This window comes from Strigops habroptila, chromosome 1 (genome assembly GCF_004027225.2).
Source record: "Strigops habroptila isolate Jane chromosome 1, bStrHab1.2.pri, whole genome shotgun sequence".
Classification (NCBI taxonomy): Eukaryota; Metazoa; Chordata; class Aves; order Psittaciformes; family Psittacidae; genus Strigops; species Strigops habroptila.
In genome coordinates, this window is record NC_044277.2 from 66,432,890 (window position 1) to 66,455,700 (window position 22,811).

The 22,811-nt window shown below is 39.0% G+C and overlaps 1 protein-coding gene across 2 annotated transcripts in view; it reads left to right on the forward strand.

The window, feature by feature from the left end:
* Positions 1 to 1,601: 1,601 nt before the first annotated feature.
* The window catches only part of MOCOS (molybdenum cofactor sulfurase), a 213,849-nt gene continuing 192,639 nt past the window's right edge, over positions 1,602 to 22,811 (forward strand). For both annotated transcript variants that reach the window (XM_030504653.1, XM_030504661.1), the window contains exon 1: positions 1,602 to 1,828. In XM_030504653.1, coding sequence (XP_030360513.1) covers positions 1,693 to 1,828 — 136 coding nt within the window. In that variant the 5' untranslated portion in view covers positions 1,602 to 1,692. The remainder of the gene's footprint in view (positions 1,829 to 22,811) is intronic.

Below are 22,811 nucleotides of genomic sequence, written 5' to 3' on the forward strand. Positions count from 1 at the left end.
TGGAAATGCGTAAGGTACAGTTCATTTGGTACCTAGTTTTGGTGAGATCATCAGCTAGGCCAAAAAATGTACTACTATGTCCAGGAGTGAGATGCAGTACTATATACCTGCTCCAAACATGACTAGAGTCAGGGACAAACATACTCTTATAGCATTATAGAAATACTCCTCAGCGCCTTGGAGCCAGGGCTGTATGTTTAAACTGGGCAAAATCTCCCAAAATATAAAATAGGGAGCATATTAGTATGCTATTTCATGTCAGGCTTATTTTTTAATTTTCTACATGGCTTTCATTCAGTACTGCTTTGTAACTAAAAGTCTTTATGGTTCAATTTGGGATGAAGTATTTTCTGGTAGGTTCCCATTTCACTGATGACCAATTTATAGTCTTTCAAACAATCTAACTAAAGAATCTGCCTTACCAGAATTTTGACGCAGATCCATCCTAACACATACAGTTTTATTTCAGTATTGGACTGGGGGATCATTTAAAATTCTGCACATTGCAGACCTGTGAGTAGAAAAATTCCTTGCAAATACTATGTCAGGAATTTTTTTTTTTTTTTTATATATATAGACCCAACAAAACAAATCCCAGCCCTCCCCCCAAAAAACATTCCTTTGGCTATGATGCTTTGTGTATGTTTATGGTTATAGTTTATCCTACATGAGCGGCTTCCGTTCTCTCTGCACCTGATGACCAGCCCATACCAGTCCTTAGACCTCTGGCCAGCCATGGTCCTATGCACTAACCACATAGCATAGCATCCATGGCCAGCAGAGCCAGTTAAGCCTGATGCAGTAGTATCACAAACCAAATGCAGGGTGTGAGAGAATGACTTCTGCTACCTATAAACAACAGTGGAAGAGGCATCATCTAGGGGAAACGAGGAAAAATTGAACACTGAATTTGAACATTTTAGGGAAAAGAGATTTCTGTAAGCTATTGCTATTTTAAAGTGTGCCTCAATAGGAGGGGATGTGAGCAGAGCCGCTCTTGTTACTCTGAACTCAAACCTAATGTTTATGTATGTGCTTCAGGAAACTTCATGTAGGACTGGATCTGCTTGGGGCCATGGGGGTCAACCTGCGTGGTTGTCCAGCTCTGGATGACTGCTGCCGGGCAGCTGCTGGCTGCGGCAGGGCAAATTCTTCACTGTCGGGGTGGTGAGACAGAGAAGCTGTGACTGCCCCATCCCTGGCAGTGTTCAAGGCCAGGCTGGACGGGGCCTCGAGCAACCCCGTCTAGTGGAAGGCGTCCCTGCCCGTGGTAAGGGGGTTGGAACTAGATGAGCTTAAGGTCCTTTCCAACCCTAACCATTCCATGACCCTATGACCGGTCCAGGCCCGGCTCTCGGCCCGCCCTGGCAGCGCACCCCGTGCCCGCCGCCTGCCTGCTCGGGCCCAGCCACCCGCTCAGATGCAGCCGGAGGGCGGCGGGCCCTGCCCGGCTCCAGCCCCGCGCCCCGCCGCCGCTCCCGGGGCAGGGCGGGCAGGCGGGGCATGGGCAACTCGGTGGGGGCGGGAGGCGGGAGGAGCGAGGCCGGCGGGGCCGGGCCGGACCGGGCTGTGCGGGGCTGGCCGCAGTGCCTGCCCGCAGCGCTGCCGGCCGGGAGGCTCCGTGCCCGGCGGAGACGCGCTGGTGCTTTAGTCAGACTTTCTTTCCCCCTCTTCTCTCCTGCAGCCGGCGGCATGGCCGGGGCGCCGCGGGGGGATCTGCTTTCCTTCCGTGCCTTCCGGGCCGCCTGCCCCGCCGGGTATGAGTATGGGTATGGGTACGGCGGCGGCCTGCCCGGACTCCGGGAGCGCGAGTTCCCCCGGCTCCGAGGTACCGCGGGGCGGGCGAGGGGCGGGCCAGGGGCGGGGGAGGCCCGGGACGGTCTTGCCTCGCCTTGTCGCCGTGTAGGAAGTTTCTGGTGCGAGGGAGCGGCGGCAGAAAGCACTGGTCTCACTTCTCTGCAGCCCCCTCAGGGCGGTGGGACTGGGGGCAGCCCCGCTCCTCTTTCTTCTCCTTGTCCTTCTCTTTCTCCCCGTCCTCCGGCACAGTGCCCCGGAGGTGCCATGAGTTCACTAGAACGGGATTTAAGTACAGCAACAACACGCAAAGCGAGATATTAAGGAGAGTGGGGAGGGCAAACGTTAAACGTTGCTTGGACATATTAGTTCAAGTCTTCTAACGGTAACGGGTATACTACAATAATTTATTTTACTTAAAAAGGTATCAACGCCTGTCATAATAGAACTTCAAAATACTTAGGTGTAAAAACGGAGTAGGGAGTAGAGTAAATAACATCAGTTTGGATGTCCCGAGACTGTTACTTAGGCTACTTTTAAGAGTTTCCTGTTACGGTTCCTTTTTGTCATGTCTTTGAATTTTGGTGATCTAATGCAAGAGCAGGCTTTCTCACACACATGGGTATTTAGTAAAGAATGGAGTTACACTTTGCCTCTGAAGGGACGTAGAAAAAACTTATTTTCAAGCAACAGTTCAAGGAACTTTAATATTCAGTAAGTTAATTTCACAGTTTGATATTTGTCGTCACTGAAAGTTCACTAAGAAGAAACTGCTTGTCCTTAAAATCAGGCCAGGATTCTGAAAATTGGGTGTTTGTAACTGAAACAGTTAACTGAAACATTGTTTAGATGTTTAAGCAGGCGACTTTTCACAACTCCTGAGGATCAGGCACCTTTCTTGTGAGTCTCCCCAGTTTTGAAATAAAGTATATCTGCTAACAAATGGTGTCTGGTAGATCAGCAAGGGATCCCGAGGTCACTGCAAAAGCAGAGCCTTAGGAGTTTACCTCCAGGAAGAAGACCAGCGTCCTTAACTGATTGCTGTACATACATGTGGTGTCCTTTCTGGGATTCTTGTCTTAAAAACAGGGGCATATCTGTAGTCAAGAACTTGTGCCCTCAAGTGATGCCAGTAGTGCCGCATAGAAGGTGTCCAGAGACAGATTCCTAGGCCAAGCGCGTAAGGCTAAGTGTCCCCTGCCTTACACGTCTGTTTGTCTCACAGCTGACCAGTTGGACTAGTCCAGGACAGAGTCCAGGATGTGGCTGACAGCAGAGCAGTGTGGGTGAGAAACATGTTACTTGTACTTATTCCTTGGCCTCCTTTTATTTAGCCATGTAGCTGTATCCCCACTTGCTGAAGGTCTTGACACATTGATGTTGGTGTTATGTCTCTTAAAGCTCTAGGTCTTTGTTGCCTTGCTGAAACAAGGCAAAGGAAAGGTGGCTGACATATGGGTTGGCAGCAGCAATTACTATTATATATTACTATTATATATTGCTATTATATATTATTATATAGTAAAGGGCCCTTCTTCAAGTGACTTACAAAAACATTAGTGGGCCTTTCAGGCATTTACCACTTCAGCATTTCCAGTAACCTGCTAGAACACGTAGGCTGGGGGATGAGGTAGAAGTTTTACACCTCTGGTGGCCTTGGGTCAGCTTTATAGGTAAATCCTGAGTGTACGAATGCTAATTCACTAAGGAACCTATAGCTGGGTTGGTCTCTGTTGGGTGTTTCCCTGCTGTACAAGGATGCTGCAATTTAATCCCTTCTAGTAAAGATCACAGTTAACTAGTACCGCTAAGCAAAAGAGAATGAACTCTATTTGTAGGTAGTTAACAGTAATGCCTTCCTCTGTCTGTTTATTTGGGGCATGCCTCAAAGATCTTTCCATCATTAAAGTTGGATAAAAATCCATATTTTGCATCTCACTTTTTATGTGAACAGAGTTTTTAGAGTCCCTGTCTAGATATCCATGAATTAAGCCTAATGCTCAATTTTGGAAGTGTCATCTTTGTATGAGGAGCATGTGATAATACTAATTATTGCTTATCAATGTAATTACTTCTTCCTCATTGCTGATATTTGGTGGCATCTGCCAAGGACATCTTGTGCAAATGGTATTCTCTGGGGAATTCAGAAACCTTTTCTGTGTTATAAACCTTTGCTTGCATGGGGCTTGTGCTTCTGCTGTAGCTCTAGTGTGTATAGTTGCACTAGTGCCTGTTGAGAAGAAGGTACCACAGATGCGTGTAGGGAACACCAGCTGCTGGACCTACTATAAAGCTAGGATTTTTCAGAGGTGGTCTACTGGTGGTCTTATGAAAGTCTGCGGGAGTTTCACTCCTGGCTCCATCAGAAGGAAAGTTAGGCTCACACTGAGTGTGTTGGGGATTTTCCCTTCAGGTTTTGGGAAGGGATAAAAGGAACTACTTTACTTCCTTGAATCAGCAGGGGTCTGTCTGTTTTGGCACAGAAGCCTTACACTTTACCTTTTAAGCCAAAGTTTATCTTCACTTTTATAATTCAAGGCCTGTTAGCTGGTGGCTAGAGCAGCCCCTTCTAAAAATATATGTGGAGGCTGTGAAACAGATCCCTGTTTCATAGGCAGCAGCGTATGCACAATATGTGACCTTGACTTTAATCTTGTGAGCAGCACACCCTTATCTGCAATGTAGGACTGTAAATTGTGCTTTAGAAATGGATAAAGAAATCGGCGGGAGTTTATAGGTTTTGTTGTTAAGTAATAGGAATGAATGTGCTTCTGTGATATATATCATAGGACAGAAAAAAACAGCTTCAGTTTATATCAGGGTTTTAAAAAAGAAAAAGCTGGCATGTGATTTGCAATGCAGCATTTAATCCCAAGATACCTTTCCAGTTTCGGTTGTGTGCCAGTATTCTCATCTCAGATAGCTGTGTCCATTTCAGTGGAGGCTTTCCAAGAGTGATAAGCAGTGGATACCCTTCCCCCAAATAAAAAACAGTGCGTATTAGTGATCACGTATTCTTTAAGGGCTGCTGACTATTTGAAGATAGTCTTTAACAGAGGCAAAACACACTGTCACATTTGATTTCAAATCGGTCACTGTCCTGTACTTCAACAAGTCATTTGACAAATCATGTTATTTTAGTTGTATGAATATTTGTGATATGTGTGATTACATACACCTAACAATAATAATGTAGCTTTCCTGTTAAACAAAAAGGAAAGTCAGAGTAAGCTTTGACTAAGAGAATTGGCCTTTATTTCTTCAAAACTCAAACGATGTCCCATGAGCTGGTCACTGGTACGAGAGCGTATTCTGTTCAGCTAAGGAATAGCTGGGTATTGGATCTGACCTTGCAGATAAATAAGACTTTTTACTTAGATTGCTGATATTTATTTGCATGGAGGCTTTCCTGTAAGTAGGAGAATGGGAAAGGCAAGTCTTCTCTGTGCACTTCAGTTAGTCCTCAGTGGCTCAGTTAGCAAAGGTCAGCTCTGCCTTCTGAGAATGGAAAAGCCTATCTGTTCTATCATGTTTGGGGTAACCTGGTGTTTTGGCTGAATTTCAGGAGTAGGAAATGCATTCCGGTATGTCAGCTCAGAGTAATTCTGTTGATAGGTAGCCAATGCTCACATTTCATGAAACCTGTGAAGGGGAGTGTACTCCGAGCCTAGAGAGTTCTGCTCACCTCTTGACTGCAAATGTAGGCGTGACCTCAGTAGTTTACTGCTATGCCAGTTGCTGCGTCAGACCAGAAATTCTACCAGCCTTGTGTCTGAAGGATTATTCCTTTTCTTAAAAAAAAAAAAAGGAATATTTTTTGTATTCTAATGTAATTTGATTGGATTTTTTTTTTTTTTTTTTTTTTTTTTACGTCTACAGAGATTTGGGGTTTTTTGATTTTTAAAGACCATGCTGTTTGATCTGGTAGCTGTCTTCTGCTTGTGTTTATGTTATTTTCTGCTGATTTCTCTAATTATTAATAATTTTTATTTGTGGATGAAGCTTTTTTTTAAAATCTTTTTTTTTCTTGAAAACTAAGTGACTGTGTTCAGCAAAACCTTTCAGGTTCTTTGAGCAATACTGTTCTTTGAGCAATTTAGCAATATGTAAGTTTCATCATGCTGTTTAAAAACCAGTTTGATAATGAGGGATAAGTTTGCTTTGATTGATTGTTGTCTAAGGTGTATGCTGAACCGGAAGTAATGCATGTGCCATTTTATGATCAGATGCAATACTTAATTGAGTTCCCTAAAGCCTACCCACCCATTGCTGGGCAGAATTAATTTAGACAGCTACAGTCCTGGGAGAGACAGCATTTCCTGGAAAGGTGAAATGATTTCACCCACGTGCAGATGTTTCATGTGTTAATCCATTGCTTACCTCTCCTATGCAAAGGCAGTAAAAGCAATGTGTAGGGGAAGGATGAGGCTGCTTTTGTTGTTTCCTTGGAAGATTCTGGGTAGCTAGAAGAGCTGCTAGTGGTGCTGGAGATTAAGTCTCACTGAGTTACCTCATCTCTAGCTCATGGTGAATAGAGAAGAAATTTTCTAAATCTCTGATTTTGGTGTCTAAATCTGAGAGCTGCTTTCTACTGCTGTACAAGGCTTGTTTGCTCTCTTCTCAGTGGCTGTGAGATCTCTGGCTGGTAACCTGCTCCTGTCCTCTGTAGCCCCTCTGTTACAACATAATTTGATTTTATGAAACACTTTTTTATTATTATTTTTACTTGGGGGGAAAAGGAAGCAAAAGAAATGATATTTATTGAAGCAGGCTGCTGGTGGACAGTTTAAAATCCTAGAAGACATCTGGGAAGGTGCATTTAGTGTGTGGAGAAGGTATCATAAGAAGAAGATGTGGTATGGGAAGTGTAACTGCACAACCGTATGACGATTGTTTTGTAAAAACCAATATATATGCTCATTTAAAGCCTTAATGCTTCCCGTTGATTTCAAGCCAGCAGTACTTATCTAAATAAGCTATTATAGAAAGAATTGATATCAAAGAGGAAGCGTGTGTGGAACATAAAGTGGGTTTAGTACCAAACACAGTAACAGCAACTGTGTGTTAGTTTCAGATGTTTTCCTCTGCCTATATAGAAGTAACTGTTAAATTTACATAGAAGTAACTGTTAAGGTTACTTAACAGTTACTACTTAAGGAATTTCTTACCTTTTATTTCAGGGTTCAGAAGGCAGTCAGTGGTCTGCTCTGTGCAGGACTGACCTTTCAATTGATCACTCAGAGCTAGATGATCTTTCGTAATGCACATAGCTCTCATGGAAGAGTAGTCAATGATATTGTCATGGTAATATTTCAGCACTGAATAAAGTATTAGTTACTTTAAAGTTTAATCACAGGAAAAAAAAAAAAAAATCCCTGAAAGATACAGGTAATGTCTTTTCTTTCTTGAGTTGTATTACTATGAGTAATATATAATTTATTTTTAACTTCGGATTTGGTGTTATAGTACCCATATAAAGATGTTCACTGCACCATTACACTGGCTCTGTGATTGCCCGTGCCACAAAGTGCAAGACATTTAAAACTCTGTCTGGAATACAGAAATGTTGAGCAAAAAAGCAAAGTACTAAACCCAATAAACCTGATACAGTTGACATAAACTCAGAATTTTCAGGTGTATTTTAGAAATAAATAGTCGATCAGTTGGAACTAGATTCTTACAGCAGGAAATAGTCATATCTATAGACATTAGATTTTCTTAAATCAGCATATAGATATTAAAAAAAAAAGAAGAAGGTTAGATTTGGAAAGATACTTTATGGAACTCCATAGATGCTGCAAGGTATCAGCCACACATTAAAAAAAAAAATGCACTTTTAATTAAAAGATACATTATCTTTAAAATTAATGTCTGCACCAGAAGTATATTAGTGAATGAAGGTATTGAGGCAGCCAAATGTTTTATTTAGAAAAGCACAAGATGCTTTCTTATCTCTTACTCAAAAATTGGAAATGGACCAAAATCTTGTTCCTACAGAATCCTGCGTCAGTGGTGCTGTCTTCCTTCTGTCGCCTTTGCTTCCTCCTAGATTCTCCTGTTCATTCTCTGTTGCTATGATGTTGCTTTATGTGAAACGTGTGTTGATTTCTTCCCAGCCTATTTCTTTATATTTCCTTATGGTGTATATCTGACTTGGTTTGGCTTGGGTTTTTTAATATGAAATAGTATTAATTAAAGAGTAGATGTAAATTTTCAGACAGATGTGATCTGCTTCTCGTTTCCCTGCACTTATACTGGAATTTCCTCTTTAGCATCAGAACTTGCCCTGTGAAGCTCTTGAAATTTCCGTTATATGTTATGGTAGCTATTCCCATATCTGGGCTGTTCACCAGAATTCAAGGGTACTCTCAGTTTAAGGACAAAAAGACAAACAGAGAGGTGAGAGGTTGGGTTTTTCTGATCAGCTTGATTGCATACTTGGTATCAAAGAGATGCTGCAGAGGCATCGTTTGGGTGTGAAAAGACTGTCATTGAATACAGGAAGACCATGCTGTAGAGTGCTGCATAATGAAGAGCACTGATATGGGAGATTGATAAATGGCTAGACAGCACAATATATTTGCAGAGCAGGAGGCTAGTGGGATCCTGAACTCCTAGATGATACTTAGGAAGCAGGATGCTGAGCACCCAAATGTCTTAGGCTTTTTATGATAGGTTGTCTTGGCCCAAGCTATCAACGCAGACATTCTCCTCCCTGTGACACTAAAATGCTAGTGAGGTGGGTTTTGTTTGCTTGGGTTTGGTTGTGTTACTTTGTTGTTGTTTTTTGTGGGTTTTTTGTTGTGGTTTTTTTTTTTTTTTAATTTTTATACTTACCTGAACTTCAAAACAGAACTAAAATTAAATAAAGAAATAAGTGAAGTCTTCGTAGGAATATATCAGCTTCATGTAATTTTTTTTTCTTTTCCTAAGTTAATCATGCTGATAGTGTTTCCATGTCTGCATATTGAGAACCACAGACTGGTTCCTGTCACATTTATTAGGAGGAGATGTGGTTTTGGAGGTATTATGAAAAAGGTGGTGTCAAAAACTGAAGGTGTGGGAAAGGGATGCTAGTGTTCTGGGGAAACACGGGTATAGTAGGGCAGGGAGGCATAAAGACAGTCCACAAAGGAGTAAAAAGTCAGGCTTAATTAGTTTCATTGCTAATGAGGCAAGTTGTTAACACTCCTGGCAGTATTCACGGCAGCCCAGATAGATCCAGTGCTGTGATGCTCTTTGCCTTTTCACTTTCTGTTCTGCTGTAGAGAAGCAATGGACTGCCAGGTGCCTGGGATGTGACAGGATGATCTACAGAGGTCCCTTCCAACCCTAATGATTCTGTGATTCTGTGATGTGATCCCAGGCAGGCAGCTGTTGTGAGTGTGTCATGTAGGATAGTGTGAAGACACTTTTCTTTCTGGTATGTGAAGTGCACATATAAAATTGCAAGGCTTGTCTATAAGAGAGAAATCTTTCTCTTCCTGCTATTTTATTTCCCCCTTTGTGCTTTCAGGATTGTACTGACTCGCTCCTCCTTTCTTGTACTAGCCAGGGGAATATGCCTTTTACAAGAGAAGTAAAAAAGATGTAGTTTCTGTGCTCATTCAGATTATTCCCTGGAGCAACAGGATCTAAAATGCTTCTAAAAGAAAGCTAAGAACATGACTGGGCAGGATTTTTGTCACTTATGGTCTTCTTGAAAAAGAGAGATACCCAAGGATGTGATCTTGTGGTGACGTGGTTAGTTGAGGAAGGACAATTACACAACTAAGCTTACTTCCTCTGGCAATATGCAGAATGGTGTCCTAAATTCAAATTTGGAAAGATGATAGGAAGCTCATTTGAACAAATATTCATTAATTGAATTAATGTTGTGTGAATTTATTTCATTAATGTACAATTAAACACCAAATATCACTGTTTGTACCTTTTTGCAAACTTATGAGCAGGTCAGGTGAAGTTACACTATCATCAGAAAGTTTGTCCTGTAATTTCTTCCTGAGGAAGAAATTGAAGCCCAGGATTTTCACATTTTTATGTTCATGCCAACAGTGCATTAAAGATGTCATAATTCAATAGTTTGGAACTGATGTTATCAGTAATGGGTACAAACATATGTTGCCTTTCTTTAAGAAAAAAGGACTTTGTATTGCTGTTGAGTAAAATACACTGTTCATCTGCTGTGCCATTCAATTCCCAAGTAACTTGTTAAGGAGTGTAAGTTATTAAGTAACTTATTAAACATGTGACTGGGAGTCACATTTTTATTATTTGTGTATCTGCCTGTAATTTATTGTAATGTAAACAATTAGAATTGTCACAAAACAAAATGTTACTCAGCTGCTCTGGCAGTATGCAACTTTTTAAATATCTGTCATTGTCTTTGATTCGCCACATGTTAGGAAAATATTTCTTACAGGTTTAATTAATTTAGGAGTGTGTAAGCCCAGTGAGCAGAATGGGAGACTCTTCTTAATACCCTGTCTGATCTCATTTGTGATGGAAAATTTGCTTTGATAATGCATGTTGCCTTCTCATGAGACTGGATAAAAGCAGATAAATAGAAGTGGTTAACTAGCAAGAACTCCTTACGTGATGGACTGAAAGCAGTATAACTAAAGACTGCACGAAAAAGGAACCTTTGACACCTGCTGACATGCTACTTTCCCCTGCACGTGAACTTGCTAGCATTGGGTAGCTGGGAAGCTGGCCAAATTGATGTTCAGACAAAACTGTACATAGATTATTGCACTCCATTGTTACTTAATCATAGAGTTTGTGTTCACAAACAAACAAAACACTTGATTAATGATAACAGCTTTTAAATGCATTCCTTTAAGAATGCAAATACTTGAGAAGTAACGTAATATTGTGGAAGGTGGTCATGAAGTGTAGCAATATGATAATTGTCCTCCTCTTTATCACCTTAGCTTAGATGTTTAGCAACAGCTACAGTGCTGCTGAAACAGCCTAATAATACAAATGCAGGATGACTGGTTGCACTTCTAAAAAGGAAATAATTTAATAGTTGTATAAGTGAAGAAAAACATATGCCGTTTAAATTTGTTAGAAGTTAACTGGAGCAGGGGAAGAGTAGGAGGAGTCCACCCCTGAGGAGGAAGGAGCGGTATAGACAACATGGGATGAACTGACCACAACTCCCATTTCCTGTACCCCTGTGCCACTGGAGAGGAGGAGGTAGAGAACTCAGGAGTCAAGTTAAGCCTCAGAAGAAGGGAGGGGTGGGGGGAAGGTGTTTTCAAGCTTTGCTTTTATTTCTCCTACTCTGATTTGATTTGGTAATAAATGAAACTAATTTCCCTCAGTCGAGTCTGTTTTGCCCATGATGGTAATTGGCGAGTGATCTCTTCTTGTTCTTACCTTGACCCATGAGCCCTTTGTTATATGTTCTCTCCCTTGTCCAGCTCAGGAGGGGAGTGATAGAGACGTGTTGGTGGGCACCTGGCTTCCAGCCAGGGTCATCCCACCACACCTCGCCATGTTTTTTACTGGCAAGGAAATTAAGCCTTCTGTTTTAAGGATTGTTAACTGTCCAGTTAATGTTTGCTCGGTGAACTGTCTTATTATCTCTTCAAACTCACCAAGAGCAGAAAAATAGAAAGGAGAAAAACTATGACAGTTGTAATGGGAAAATCACTTCCTGTGTACATTAAATGTCCCGAAAAGCCATCTGAATTTGCTCTCTCTGCTCTCACGCTCGCCACTTCTCGGAAGTTGTCTTTGATGTAGGTCTTGTTGAAACCATAACTATAAATTTGTCTTTTTTGGGGGGAAATGAATTGCAGATTTTAGAGAAAATATTCCAAATTCATGCTCAGGTGAAACTCTTCTAAAGTGGAATTTGACTAGTCATGGCACTAGCAGTTTTATCTGCTCTTTGTCCTTCAGGGTCAGTTGCTGAGTAACAGAATAACTTCTCTAACAACTAGAAAACTAATAATTTGTTTTTCTTCTGCAGAGTAAACCCAGAGGAAAGGCTCTAATTTTGGATTTATGTAGAAATTTAGCTTTTCATTAATTAGAATAGTAGCTATTGATGTACTCATACCCTTCTAATGGCTCTACAGTGTTGAAGGTATACTGTGTATTGAAGTGACCACAAACCAATGCAATTGTAATTCCAGCATAAAGGAAATCTATTCCTTTGGAAGAAGCCTTTTTTTTTTCAAATCATAACTACAATTTAGGATTTGATACTGTGAAATATTTTCCTTGGGAAGGGTTGATCATGACTCAAGATTCTCACTTCAATTGCATTCCTTAAAGCCTCTCCAGTGTCTATAAAACACTGAGCTGAAGGAAGATGTGGGGAATGAGGAAGGGGAAAAGAGGAAGATGTCTTGGACAAAGAGTAAGCTTCTTTAATATTCCTTTTTCATGTCACAGACAGCTATTTCAATAATAACTTTCATAGCTTATTGTCAAGCTTACTTTTAAACTTTCCATCTTTCTGTAGAAGCCTAGGGGCTTGGGGTTAGAAAATAGATTTTAATGTGATATTTGGATATAACTACTGCTTGGAAAGAAACCAGAGTTCTGGGAGTGAGGAAGGAAGTAATGATGATTTTGTTAGGAGCTGCCTTAAGTCCAAGCTTGGTGAAGCTCATCTGCAGAGCACAGAAAGCATCACTGCACCACAGGGCTGTGCAACCAGGGCTATCCTCTAGTGAGGACTACTGTGGGCCTGGCTTCATCTGATCTGCTAGGAGAGATGTGGGGACAGAAGATAAAGCCTTCCTGTGGCACCATAGGAACCCTCCTTCAGTTGTAGGCTGTATAAAAACAAGCCCTCCCTCCACCCCGTTTTTCAATATTAACTTGCCCAGAGGGTGGGTCTAGTCCAGTGAAATGCTCTCTAAGGGCTGAAGCAATCTATTTCTCCCTCTTATAACTCACCCTCTTGGTTATCCTTAGAAGTCTGTAATAGTATGAAATTGAGTGCTCTGTGATTGATGAAAGAGTATAAATGCTAGTGAGTTACGCTGATACTTTTTTTACTGAGTTTCCTTTCTATGTGGTATTTTTCAAGAGGGGAGAAATCTTCCCCTCCCTGCCCCCTAAATGTCAAATTTAAAACCACCTGCTTTTATTGGAATATTTATATCCTGATTAGCTCTAATGAAAGGCAAAACCAGCTTTTTAGCTCATGGGGGCTGAAGCTACCCATTAAAGAAAAATTATGAAAACCTCTGTTCCCATGACTGCGTGGACTATTGCAGAGTTCACAGTGTGCAACGCTTGTTTGGAGGCACTCAAGTCGATTCTCTGAGCTTTGCATCACTGAGTGTGACAGCTCCTGAGAGATTAAATAGCTGTTACCATCAGAACTTTAATCAGTTTTTCTTCCATTTCTTCAAGTACAGACATGTGTACTTGTAAAGCGTTGTAAGGATTACACTGCAGAGCTTCCTGGATAAACTTCAGTGCTGCTGAAGCGGGGGAAGCAGTACCAAATAATCTCATGACAGCTGTCATGTTTCCAAAAGTGTCTGATCAGATCTTCAAATCAGAACACTAGATACCTTGTGGGTACATCCATTGTCTAATATCAGTCACTTCTGCTTCAGTTTCCTTCCATTCTAGTGGTGGAAATGTGATTACATACTAAACTAATCAAATAACAGTTAATTTAGAATGATCTCCTTCAGTTTTTGTATTTCAGTGTTATATGTAGAACTATTTATAATGAGTGATTGTTAGGAAGTTAGGAGGAAAACCTGCCTTTGGCTAGTTGCCACTTTTTCAAATGCCTGCTAAACTTTATGTTTATTATTTACTTCTTTTGTCTTTAAAAATTACCCGGGTTCTTACATGAGTTGAATTGAAACAGCATGAGTATTTCTCAAATGATTAAAATTGATATTTGTAGTATAGTTATGAAAAGCTTCCAGATATGAGGGGTGGGACATGGAAGGGAGCTCTCTTGTTTTTTCTTTTAGGATAAGAGGTTATTTTTTTATACTTTGGTTTTTTTTTTTTTTTAATAATCTTTCTACATGACTCGTGATCTTTCTAGTCACTACGCATCTCCTTTTTTTTGCCTGTAGAGTGAATTTCCCTGTATTCAGAAATATCTGAATGCAGAGGAGGAACTTTACTGTTTAAGCTCTTAATGTAAATGAGTTATGGACAGTGTTGCGTGCATTGAATCTACTTCACTGCACTATGTGTTCCTTGTGGAATGACTTAGAAGAAAACAGCAGTCTGATCGAATGTATATAGTCTCTGGATATATATTGGTTGGGGTTTCCAGCTTGTAGACAGGAATATGCTATAAGAAAAAATGAAACACTAGAGAAAAAAGTCATATAAAGAAAAGCCTATTCCTATCAAAACTGATTGTTTCTTATTGTCTTTCCACTGAACAGTCATTACAGTGAGTATATATAAAAATATAAATAAATATAAATAAATGGGCATATATATATAAATCCAGGAATTTTAGTCTCACTGTGGTGAGAACATAAAGTGTTTAGAATCATAGAATCATAGAATCATAGAATCGTAAGGGTTGGAAAGGGTTGGTTTAACAGTCATCTTTCTTAGCAGAAGGAAATAAAAGTGTTTCAAGTTAGAAGGAGGGTAGGTGGAAAAAGAGCATGAGGTGGGCATGGGGAAAAATTTACACTTAATGCCTTTCTTGTATCCCTTTGCCTTTCTTGTATCCCTTTATCAGCAAAAGCTGGAGAAGGGAAGGCTGTAGTTTGCTCCTGTAGGGGAAAAAAAAAAAATAAAAATCTGCACACAGTATGGGTAATTGATCTCATGAAGTTCATTTTATCACTTTATCCTGAGTTTTTGTGGAGGAGAAGTACCACATATCTGGTGTTTACACAGAAGGTTGAGGAATGCTCGCTGTCTTTCTGGAAACAAACTTCCTCGAAGCAGTCATCTCACATGAAACCTGCGTGATGTTCTGTGCAGCTAATTGCTTGGGTTCATTCTAGGTTGACTATTAGGGAGCCATTAATTTTGTGGTGACTACATGATCTAATAGGGATCATTCCCATTTTGGTATTCATGGAAGAAATTTGGACGGCAGTTCTTAGAAGTGAATGGATTTGCAATGAAGCATGTAGAACCAGTTGTTGTATGCAGAGTTAGGTGCATTCTTTGAGTTATTGGATTAGAATATTCTGACCAAAATTCCCCTCCCCCCCCCCCCAATTGTTTGAATTTTGGATACTCTAATTTGAAAGGTTGTGGGGCAGATTGAGACATCTGACTGAACCAGATTTAAAATGAATGTGATCTTACAATTATTTAAAAATCAGGTCTTTCTTGATTAACTTAACTGTAACTAAGGACACAAATGAGGGCATCTTAATATACTAATTTTAAAATATAATTTTTTTATTTAAACAATTTTATTTTGTGCTTCCTTTGCTTAGTTATAATATTTTCCCATAAATTTTCCAAGCCCCTGATCTGCACCTTGGCCTTTCTGTGCTCCACTGGGAACCTTTACTATTTTAGAAGGTGGTTTTGATATGTTTAGGTGTTTCATTTTTAGATCTCCTGGGTGAAAAATGTTTGTGCAGTTTTGCTAAAAATAAATATGGATTGCAATTTCATCTTAATGACAAATAAGTACCTTTAAAATGCAGATGATAAGAACCAAACACACTATTGTTGCCTTAAACATACATGATTTGAGGGAATATGGTAGTATTATGCCCTCAAACACAAATTGAGCAAAAAGCGGAAATTTTCAGGATGTAATAAGAGCTTATTACAGAAACCCAGTAGTATTCTATCATGTTACTTCTAGTTACATTTTTAGACTATCAAGTCTGAGGAAGTATTTGAAAATTAACACTACAGAAATTAGCTCTGAAATATTAGCAAATTGCTATTTTCCATTTATGATAATACTGTTATTAATTTGATCACTCATTGTCACAAATAATGTTCACCTCACAATTCCTCTCCATCCTCACTTTGTGCTATAGATTCAATTCCTGAATTTCCTAGCTTGCATAACTCTCTACATGCCACCTGACATCCTTTGCCCATGTAAGAATAGGTGTATTCAATAATCTTGTGATTTGTACAGTGCTGGGAGAAGTGGTCTATAGAGAACAACCAGGCTTTATCCTGGGTGGGAAACTCTTGCAGCTCCAGCATTTCAGTGCGGTTATCATAATTATGGAGGGTCTGGATATGAAATTGGTACTCAACCTCAGTATCCAATCCTGTAGTAAGTTCTGGAGGCAGAGTATTCTATGTGTGAGTTTATCTAGATAGTATTTAAAAGTATTTTGTGTCATAAACTGAGTAAGATATGTTGTATGAATGTTGTGTCTGGTTTTGCCATTTAGTAAAATGTGGCAAGACTATACATTTTGTGGAGGAAGACCTTGATTTTTAAGTGCGTAACGTTTTCTCATCTGCATTGAGACAAAATGCAATAGCTGGTATTGTGACAGAGTTGTGATTTTTAAGCTCAGAGTTCAGAGATTAGGGAAACTGAAATATTTGTTTTTCCATGCACAATCTTTTTTTTTCATTCTCAAAGCTAGTCTAGTGTTAATGAGGGCATTTGTATTTAGTACTTTCAATAATTTATGGTGAAATTATAATTCTCTTTCATTTCTAATGTTGTTAGTATTGAAAGAAGCCCTTTAATTGAGAGGAATTATACCATGATTTAGTGAAGCACAGCAAAATATTCTTTTGGTGTATGGGTATAAAATTGGGATAAAGTTGTAATTGCTTCATTCCTGGTCTGTAAGAAAAAAAAAGAGCAACTGCAGAGACTCATTTTTGTAGGTAAAAGTATCCACTGGAATCTCAAACATGAAATTCTGTTTATTTATATCAGTACTGTCAGTCTTTTATTGGATTTATGATGCTCATATATTTGTATTCTCTTAATACTAGCATAAATCGGATTAACTTCACAGGTGCTCCAAATCCTACTTTTATTTAAACATAAAGCATCCTCATTAACAAAGTTAAGTTTCAAAGGGGAAGAGTAATTGACTGAATTGACTTGCATTTGAACTGAACTCAGCATTAGAACTCAGTCCTATGTACTGGAATTCTCTAGTGAATGTAAATTTATTCAAGTTAGAAGCATGCCTAACTGTCTTCAAAGATACCCAGCAGTTACTGTGGTTAACATAGATATTTTAGATACCGTTTTTTTTTTGGTTTGTCTTATTTGGGGTGGAGGGAAGGAGCACTTAAAGATGAAGTATCCACTTAAAGATGAAGTATGTTTAACAAAAACAGCCAAGCCTTGACAAAACCCCACAACTTTGGTATGTTACCAACAGTTGGTATTGTTTTTGTTCAGTGTTGATGCTGTTCTATAGATTTTAATTTTGAGATGTTAATTTAAATGAGACTGAAAGCAGATGTGATGGCTTCTAGGTTATCACTTTGGCAAAAATATCAAAATTTACAGTTAGAAAAGTGGTAGAGAAGAGAAAGTGGAAAAGAGCTGTAAGGGAAGTCTCCAGATTCACATCTGCTTTTCCTTATGTTCTACTACAAGAAGCAATAGGAAAACACTAATTATCCTCTTAAGGGGATACTTATATACATATATTTATATACCTATCTCAGTACTGCATACACAGGCATATCTGTGCATATTTATAAGTAAAGATGTATAATATATGCTTGGAGGAAACAGTCACCTGGATACAGTTCTAGAGCAATTCTTTCTTTGATGTAACTAACTCTAGTAAGCTGATTTATGTCATTTTGAGATTCCATTGCTGTTGCTTCTGTTATTATAGCCCTCTTACTCCTTTTGTCAATTTTAAAATTATTAAAAATAGCATTAATTTTTATTATTAATAAATATTTCTATTATTTATGAAATAACAAAATTTTAATAAGTTATTTAAAATGCTGCATTTTTTAATTGATACCTGGACTTCGAGAGGGTGTGCGCATACCCCAGAGACTGAAGATGTGGTGTAGACATCGTTTGAGGAGATAGCAATTTGAGCAGCCTAGCATATCTTATTCAAGAAAGAAATATTTCACTTGTTTCACAGGTCATTTAAGCTTCTGTGCAGATCATAACTCATGGCTTTAATGTGGCCTGGAATCAAAAAGGTAATCATTGCTGTATGTTTAGGAAGTGCTGATTATAGTGGATTTGTTAATGGTTTAACTCATACAGAGTTCAGCAGAGCCTCATAATTAATTCAAAGGCTTTGATTCAGACCTTGATGCATGTTCTTATGTTTGAATGGAATTTGCTTCTCTTCCTCAGAGGTGAAGTCTCTGTGACCTGAAGGCAAAATTCTGCTCTGGTTATTCATTGTAGTACAGCTGGAAACTCAATCAGACTTTGCTTGGGTTCCTTTTGATTCACTGGACCTTGGAAAAGACTTTTTTTGTCTCATTGCAGCCCTTCAGATGCCAGAGAACCTGACCTCTGAGATGCTAATGTCTACCCAACGCAAGGTAACATCTCTTGAAGAGCCACAAACTCTTCCTCCTAAACAGCTGTATGGCAGTATCCAGCAGTAGTTTTTTGTTGTCCAAAGTCAGATTCAAAGTAAGAGCAAACCTCCAAAAGTTGTGCCGCATGTTAACAGTCCTTTAGAAAGAGGGACATTTAACTATGTGCTTGTGCCAACAGCTCAAGTGATTTTTAGTTTTCTTTTAGTAAGCTGTAAAATTTCAGACATCAGTGAAGCTAATAAAGTACAGTAGCTGGAAGCTGCATGCTGTTACTCCTATTGAAAGCAGGCGTGCATTAGGTAGGATTTCTCTCACATACTGCTGCGTTCAGGCCTAGTCATTAGGAAGCTGGTATTTTGTTATTTTTGTCAGAGCTCGTTAACAAATCTCTGCAGTTGTCATACTATTCTAGGATTAAAAACTGTGGTTTTCTATAACATTATTTTTTGTTAAATGTACGTTTTCATTCTTAGCACATTCCTGGAAATGGTTGTTAAAGACTTTGAATCTATGCTTGAGAAGACACCTAATAAAGGGAAAACAAGCTGTAGAACCTAATTTAGGTCAAATATAATAGGATATTAACAGAATTTTTATGCCAATGTATAATTACCTTCCTATTAAGTTATTGACAGAAACCTGTTTGTGTCTGTTAATTTTTTGAGTAGGATTTTTTTTTTTTTTTATGTACTGAAGTATTACATTGTTTGTGGAGGTATTAGGAAATTACAGTCAGTCCTGAAAAATTTTACAAAATAATTCTAATTTAAAAAAAATCCCCAAATAAGAAATAAATTTATTTAATGAGTTGTATTATTGATGTGTTTATATCTAATGCAGTCTGTGAACTTCAGTAAAGGTAAAGCAATTGAGCATAATCTTATCATTTAGATTTGTCTGTTTATAATTGAATAAGTTTCACTCATGGTAGCAGCTTGGATCAAATTACTGCAAAGAAAAAGTTAAACTGGCTTGCTGTGTGGGGAATTAGTGCCAAAAGATTTTATGGTGGAATAATGTTTAGATTAACCCAATACATATGCACTAGAAAAGTCTATACCTCGGTTTTCATGCATGCTTACTATCTTCTTAAGAAAATTTCAGTATTTCTGTGTCATTAAAATTAAATTCCCGCCATACGTTATGTTAAATCCGAAGTAGTTACTCAGAAGCGATACTGAAACTCCAATACTTAATTTTGTTGCTGTCTTCTGTTTGTGGTTTCAGCTTATGTTGGTGACTGCTTACTGGTGAAAAGGTGATATAGGAGATCTTGGCCAAGCATTATAAAGCATTCACATTTCAAGCATTAAACCTTTCCCTGGTTTAATAATGCTGGTTTTTCTGACTGCTTGAACAATTAGGAGTGTAAATTAGGTAAGGATTAACAGTTAAGAGTGTAAGCCAAGAGATATGCATGTATTGATCTGATGAGGTATTTTTCCAGTAAAGTTAGGAAAATTACTCTGGCTTTCCAAAGTTTTGAGATCTTCCAGAATGTGCATTCTGCTTTCCCACCTCATACTCCCCATCCCCCTGTTGCTCACAGAGAAAGAGCTTGCAGCTGGAAGAGGTACCACTGTGACTGGAATGGGTTGTCAGATTTGTCATGCATTAGAAATAAAGATGGCATTTTTAGCCAGAGCAGGTGGAGAGGTGCTGCTGGCCTGTCAGGGGAGAAATATCTGTTGAAGCCCAATAGATGAAGACACGTATTAAAGCAAAACAATGCTGACGTGGGGGATAGGAGAACTTTCTGCCCATAAAAAAATAATCTAGAGGTTAAGATGTAGTTTCTTACTAGGAGGATGCACTTTTGAAGCACTGTTCTGGTTTGAGCAAGATAGATTAACAACCTATTTTTCATATGGAAGTAGCTTGGTTGGTGAGTATAGTTACCTGTTGAAGCAAAGGACAGCCACTGTGGGCCAGGAGAATTTTCTCAGACCTCTCATCTTATAAGAGTGGGGTTCTGGCCAACAGTCCTCACACTCTTCATTTCACAGTCTTTGAATTTACATATAGTTCCTCCTGGTAACATGGTTGGTTGGTTTTGTATGTTTGTCTGAAAGATAGTCCAATTCATGCTGAAGGGAAACTTTTATTTCTCTTATATCCCTGAAATTGATCTTCACTGTCTGTTCCTGGCAACGGACTGTTTGCTGGATGCCATCAGTAAGTCAAAGGCCGTAATTGTCTGTGGGACACCTTGCGTGAAGAAATTCCACCAGAAAATAACTCTACTACTGGTTTGCAGTATCAGCCTTCTCTCTTTGCCAGAAAAAGCCAGCAGAGGGAGGTACCGTTGCGTTTGCCGAACAAGGCATTACACCTCTTGTTGTCATCGGGAAAAAATGATGGCTAGGAAGTACTTCTGTAGGGCCTCAGCAGTTGGGTTAACTGATTTTTTGCTGTCTGTCATTCAATATTTGTTGCATGTACAGTTCTCATGCGGGTGTTTAATTATTGCTGTGGTTGCACATTCAACCCAAGGCTCTAGCTCCCAGAAGCTCGTAGTGATTTGAGTATTCTGTGTAGCAAAATGAGTTTTAAGGGAATAGGGAGAAGAAAAGAGTTACTTTTTGGTTTTCTTTTATTTCGAACTTAGTTTGCTTCTTTTAGTGTTTTTGGAAACCCATAAAATAATTTAAAATGTTTCCTATACGTCACTGCACGTTTCATTTGATGTATTTTGCAGTGAATATTTAGTCACTAATTTGTCCTAGATTTTATATGAATCCAATTAATTCAGGTCACAGAGCAAGAAATAGAACTGACTAGAAAAGTCAGTTTCAAACATTATCTTTGCATGTTGTTGTAAGCCTGTGACTGTTTATGGGAAAAATGGGAAGAAAAGTAGAGCAGGAGAATTCTACTCGAACGTTTAGCTAATGACTGCTATTATAAACAATTATTATTAATATTCATTAAACATCACCTTTTACCATAGTGTTTTTCTCTCCAGTGGAAATTCTGAGTACCTCTTTCCTACTCAAAAGCAAATGTTTCTGTGAAAGTTTCAGCAAAACCAACAAAAGAAATTTCCAGTAATAAAGAACAGGGAAAATGTTTTCTTTCAACTCTTCTTTCATTTGATTAATTGCATCAGAGAAAAAGAAACTGAAAAGACTGAAAGATGGTAGTGTCTTCACTAGGGAGCTATGAAAGCTAATTTCAGTTTGTGTGAGTTACAGTTGTTTAAAGATTTGCATAAATATGAATCACTTGTGATTTATATTTCATACAAAGGAGACTGTAGGCTGCAGTATGTTATTCACATGTAGCTGAGGTACCTCTGATTCATGCATACAAGTAAGTCATCAGCTGGTCTCACACAACCTGTTAGTGTCTGTGGAAATAACATCACTTGATTACAGTCGATATTTAATCACGACCCAGTAAGCAAAAAGTGAGCACTGAATAAAGCTGTGTTACAAGTAAGCCAAACGGACAAAGGTGGGTGCTGATTGATCCCTTTACTGTGGTCTCATTTAGCACAGGAGCTTTCAAGTGATGAAATTTGATAGCATGTAATTTTATTTTCTGTAGCTGTGAAAGATACATTTCATAGGTTTGGATGTTACTTCTTAATAAATGTGAAATCCTGCTTTCTTTTGCACTCACGTAGGCCTCAATATCAGCAAGCTGTAAACTGTAAGCTGCAAGGAGGGGCTCATATTCATAAAATAGTGCCAATGCTTATTGGAATAATCCTAGCCACTTAAACATCTTTTGTGGAGTCCGTATGGCCCCTGCTGAGGAGTACAGCAAACGAAGAATGTGTATGGTATTAACTGTAAACTGTCTTAACATTCTGTTGGCTTTGCTGTAGGTAATAATGCAATGAGAGCAAATAATGCAAGCCAATAGCATGTGGAAAAAAAATAATGGGAACTTATTATGGATAAATATAATTACACATTTCATGCTTTACTTTTTGTAATCAGTCCATCAAGTCAAACACTAAAATACATTAATTAAATGCCAGTTTCCCACAGAACTCAGTAACTTGTTAGAGGCCCTTAAAATATTGATACCATTATCCAGGTTGTTCGCAGTCCAGTGTGGATCAGCATTTGGCAGTCAGGTCAAGCTGTGATTACTTCAATTGATGAACTCAGTGGACTGGCAGTGGGAAGCAGAATGTGCCCATAGCTAAAGCTGATTGCTGCATTACTTCACCAGGCCTGTAGCAATTAAATTAACTCATGCTGAGGAACAGTGTCTCCTTAACTGCATACTAACTGTGCAGGCTTGGACATGATGGCCTTGTCCATGCCTATGCTTTTGTGGTCATTTGAAGAGTTCCTTGGCCCTAAGCAAGGGAAATCTTGTCTAGCAGAGCAGGAGTGTTTAGGTGAGAGGCACATTGTTACACAAAACATACTTTGGATTTGCTAGCTTTTGTCTAAAGCAATGCCAAACAGTAACTGAAGGTATAGATAACAATATTCACTAAATGTTTAATCCAGAAAATATCCAATAAAAGTAAATCTCAAGCCATATTAGCAGGATTTTTTTTATGTACCTCATCAATGGGCTTACAGAACCAGGATATTTATCTG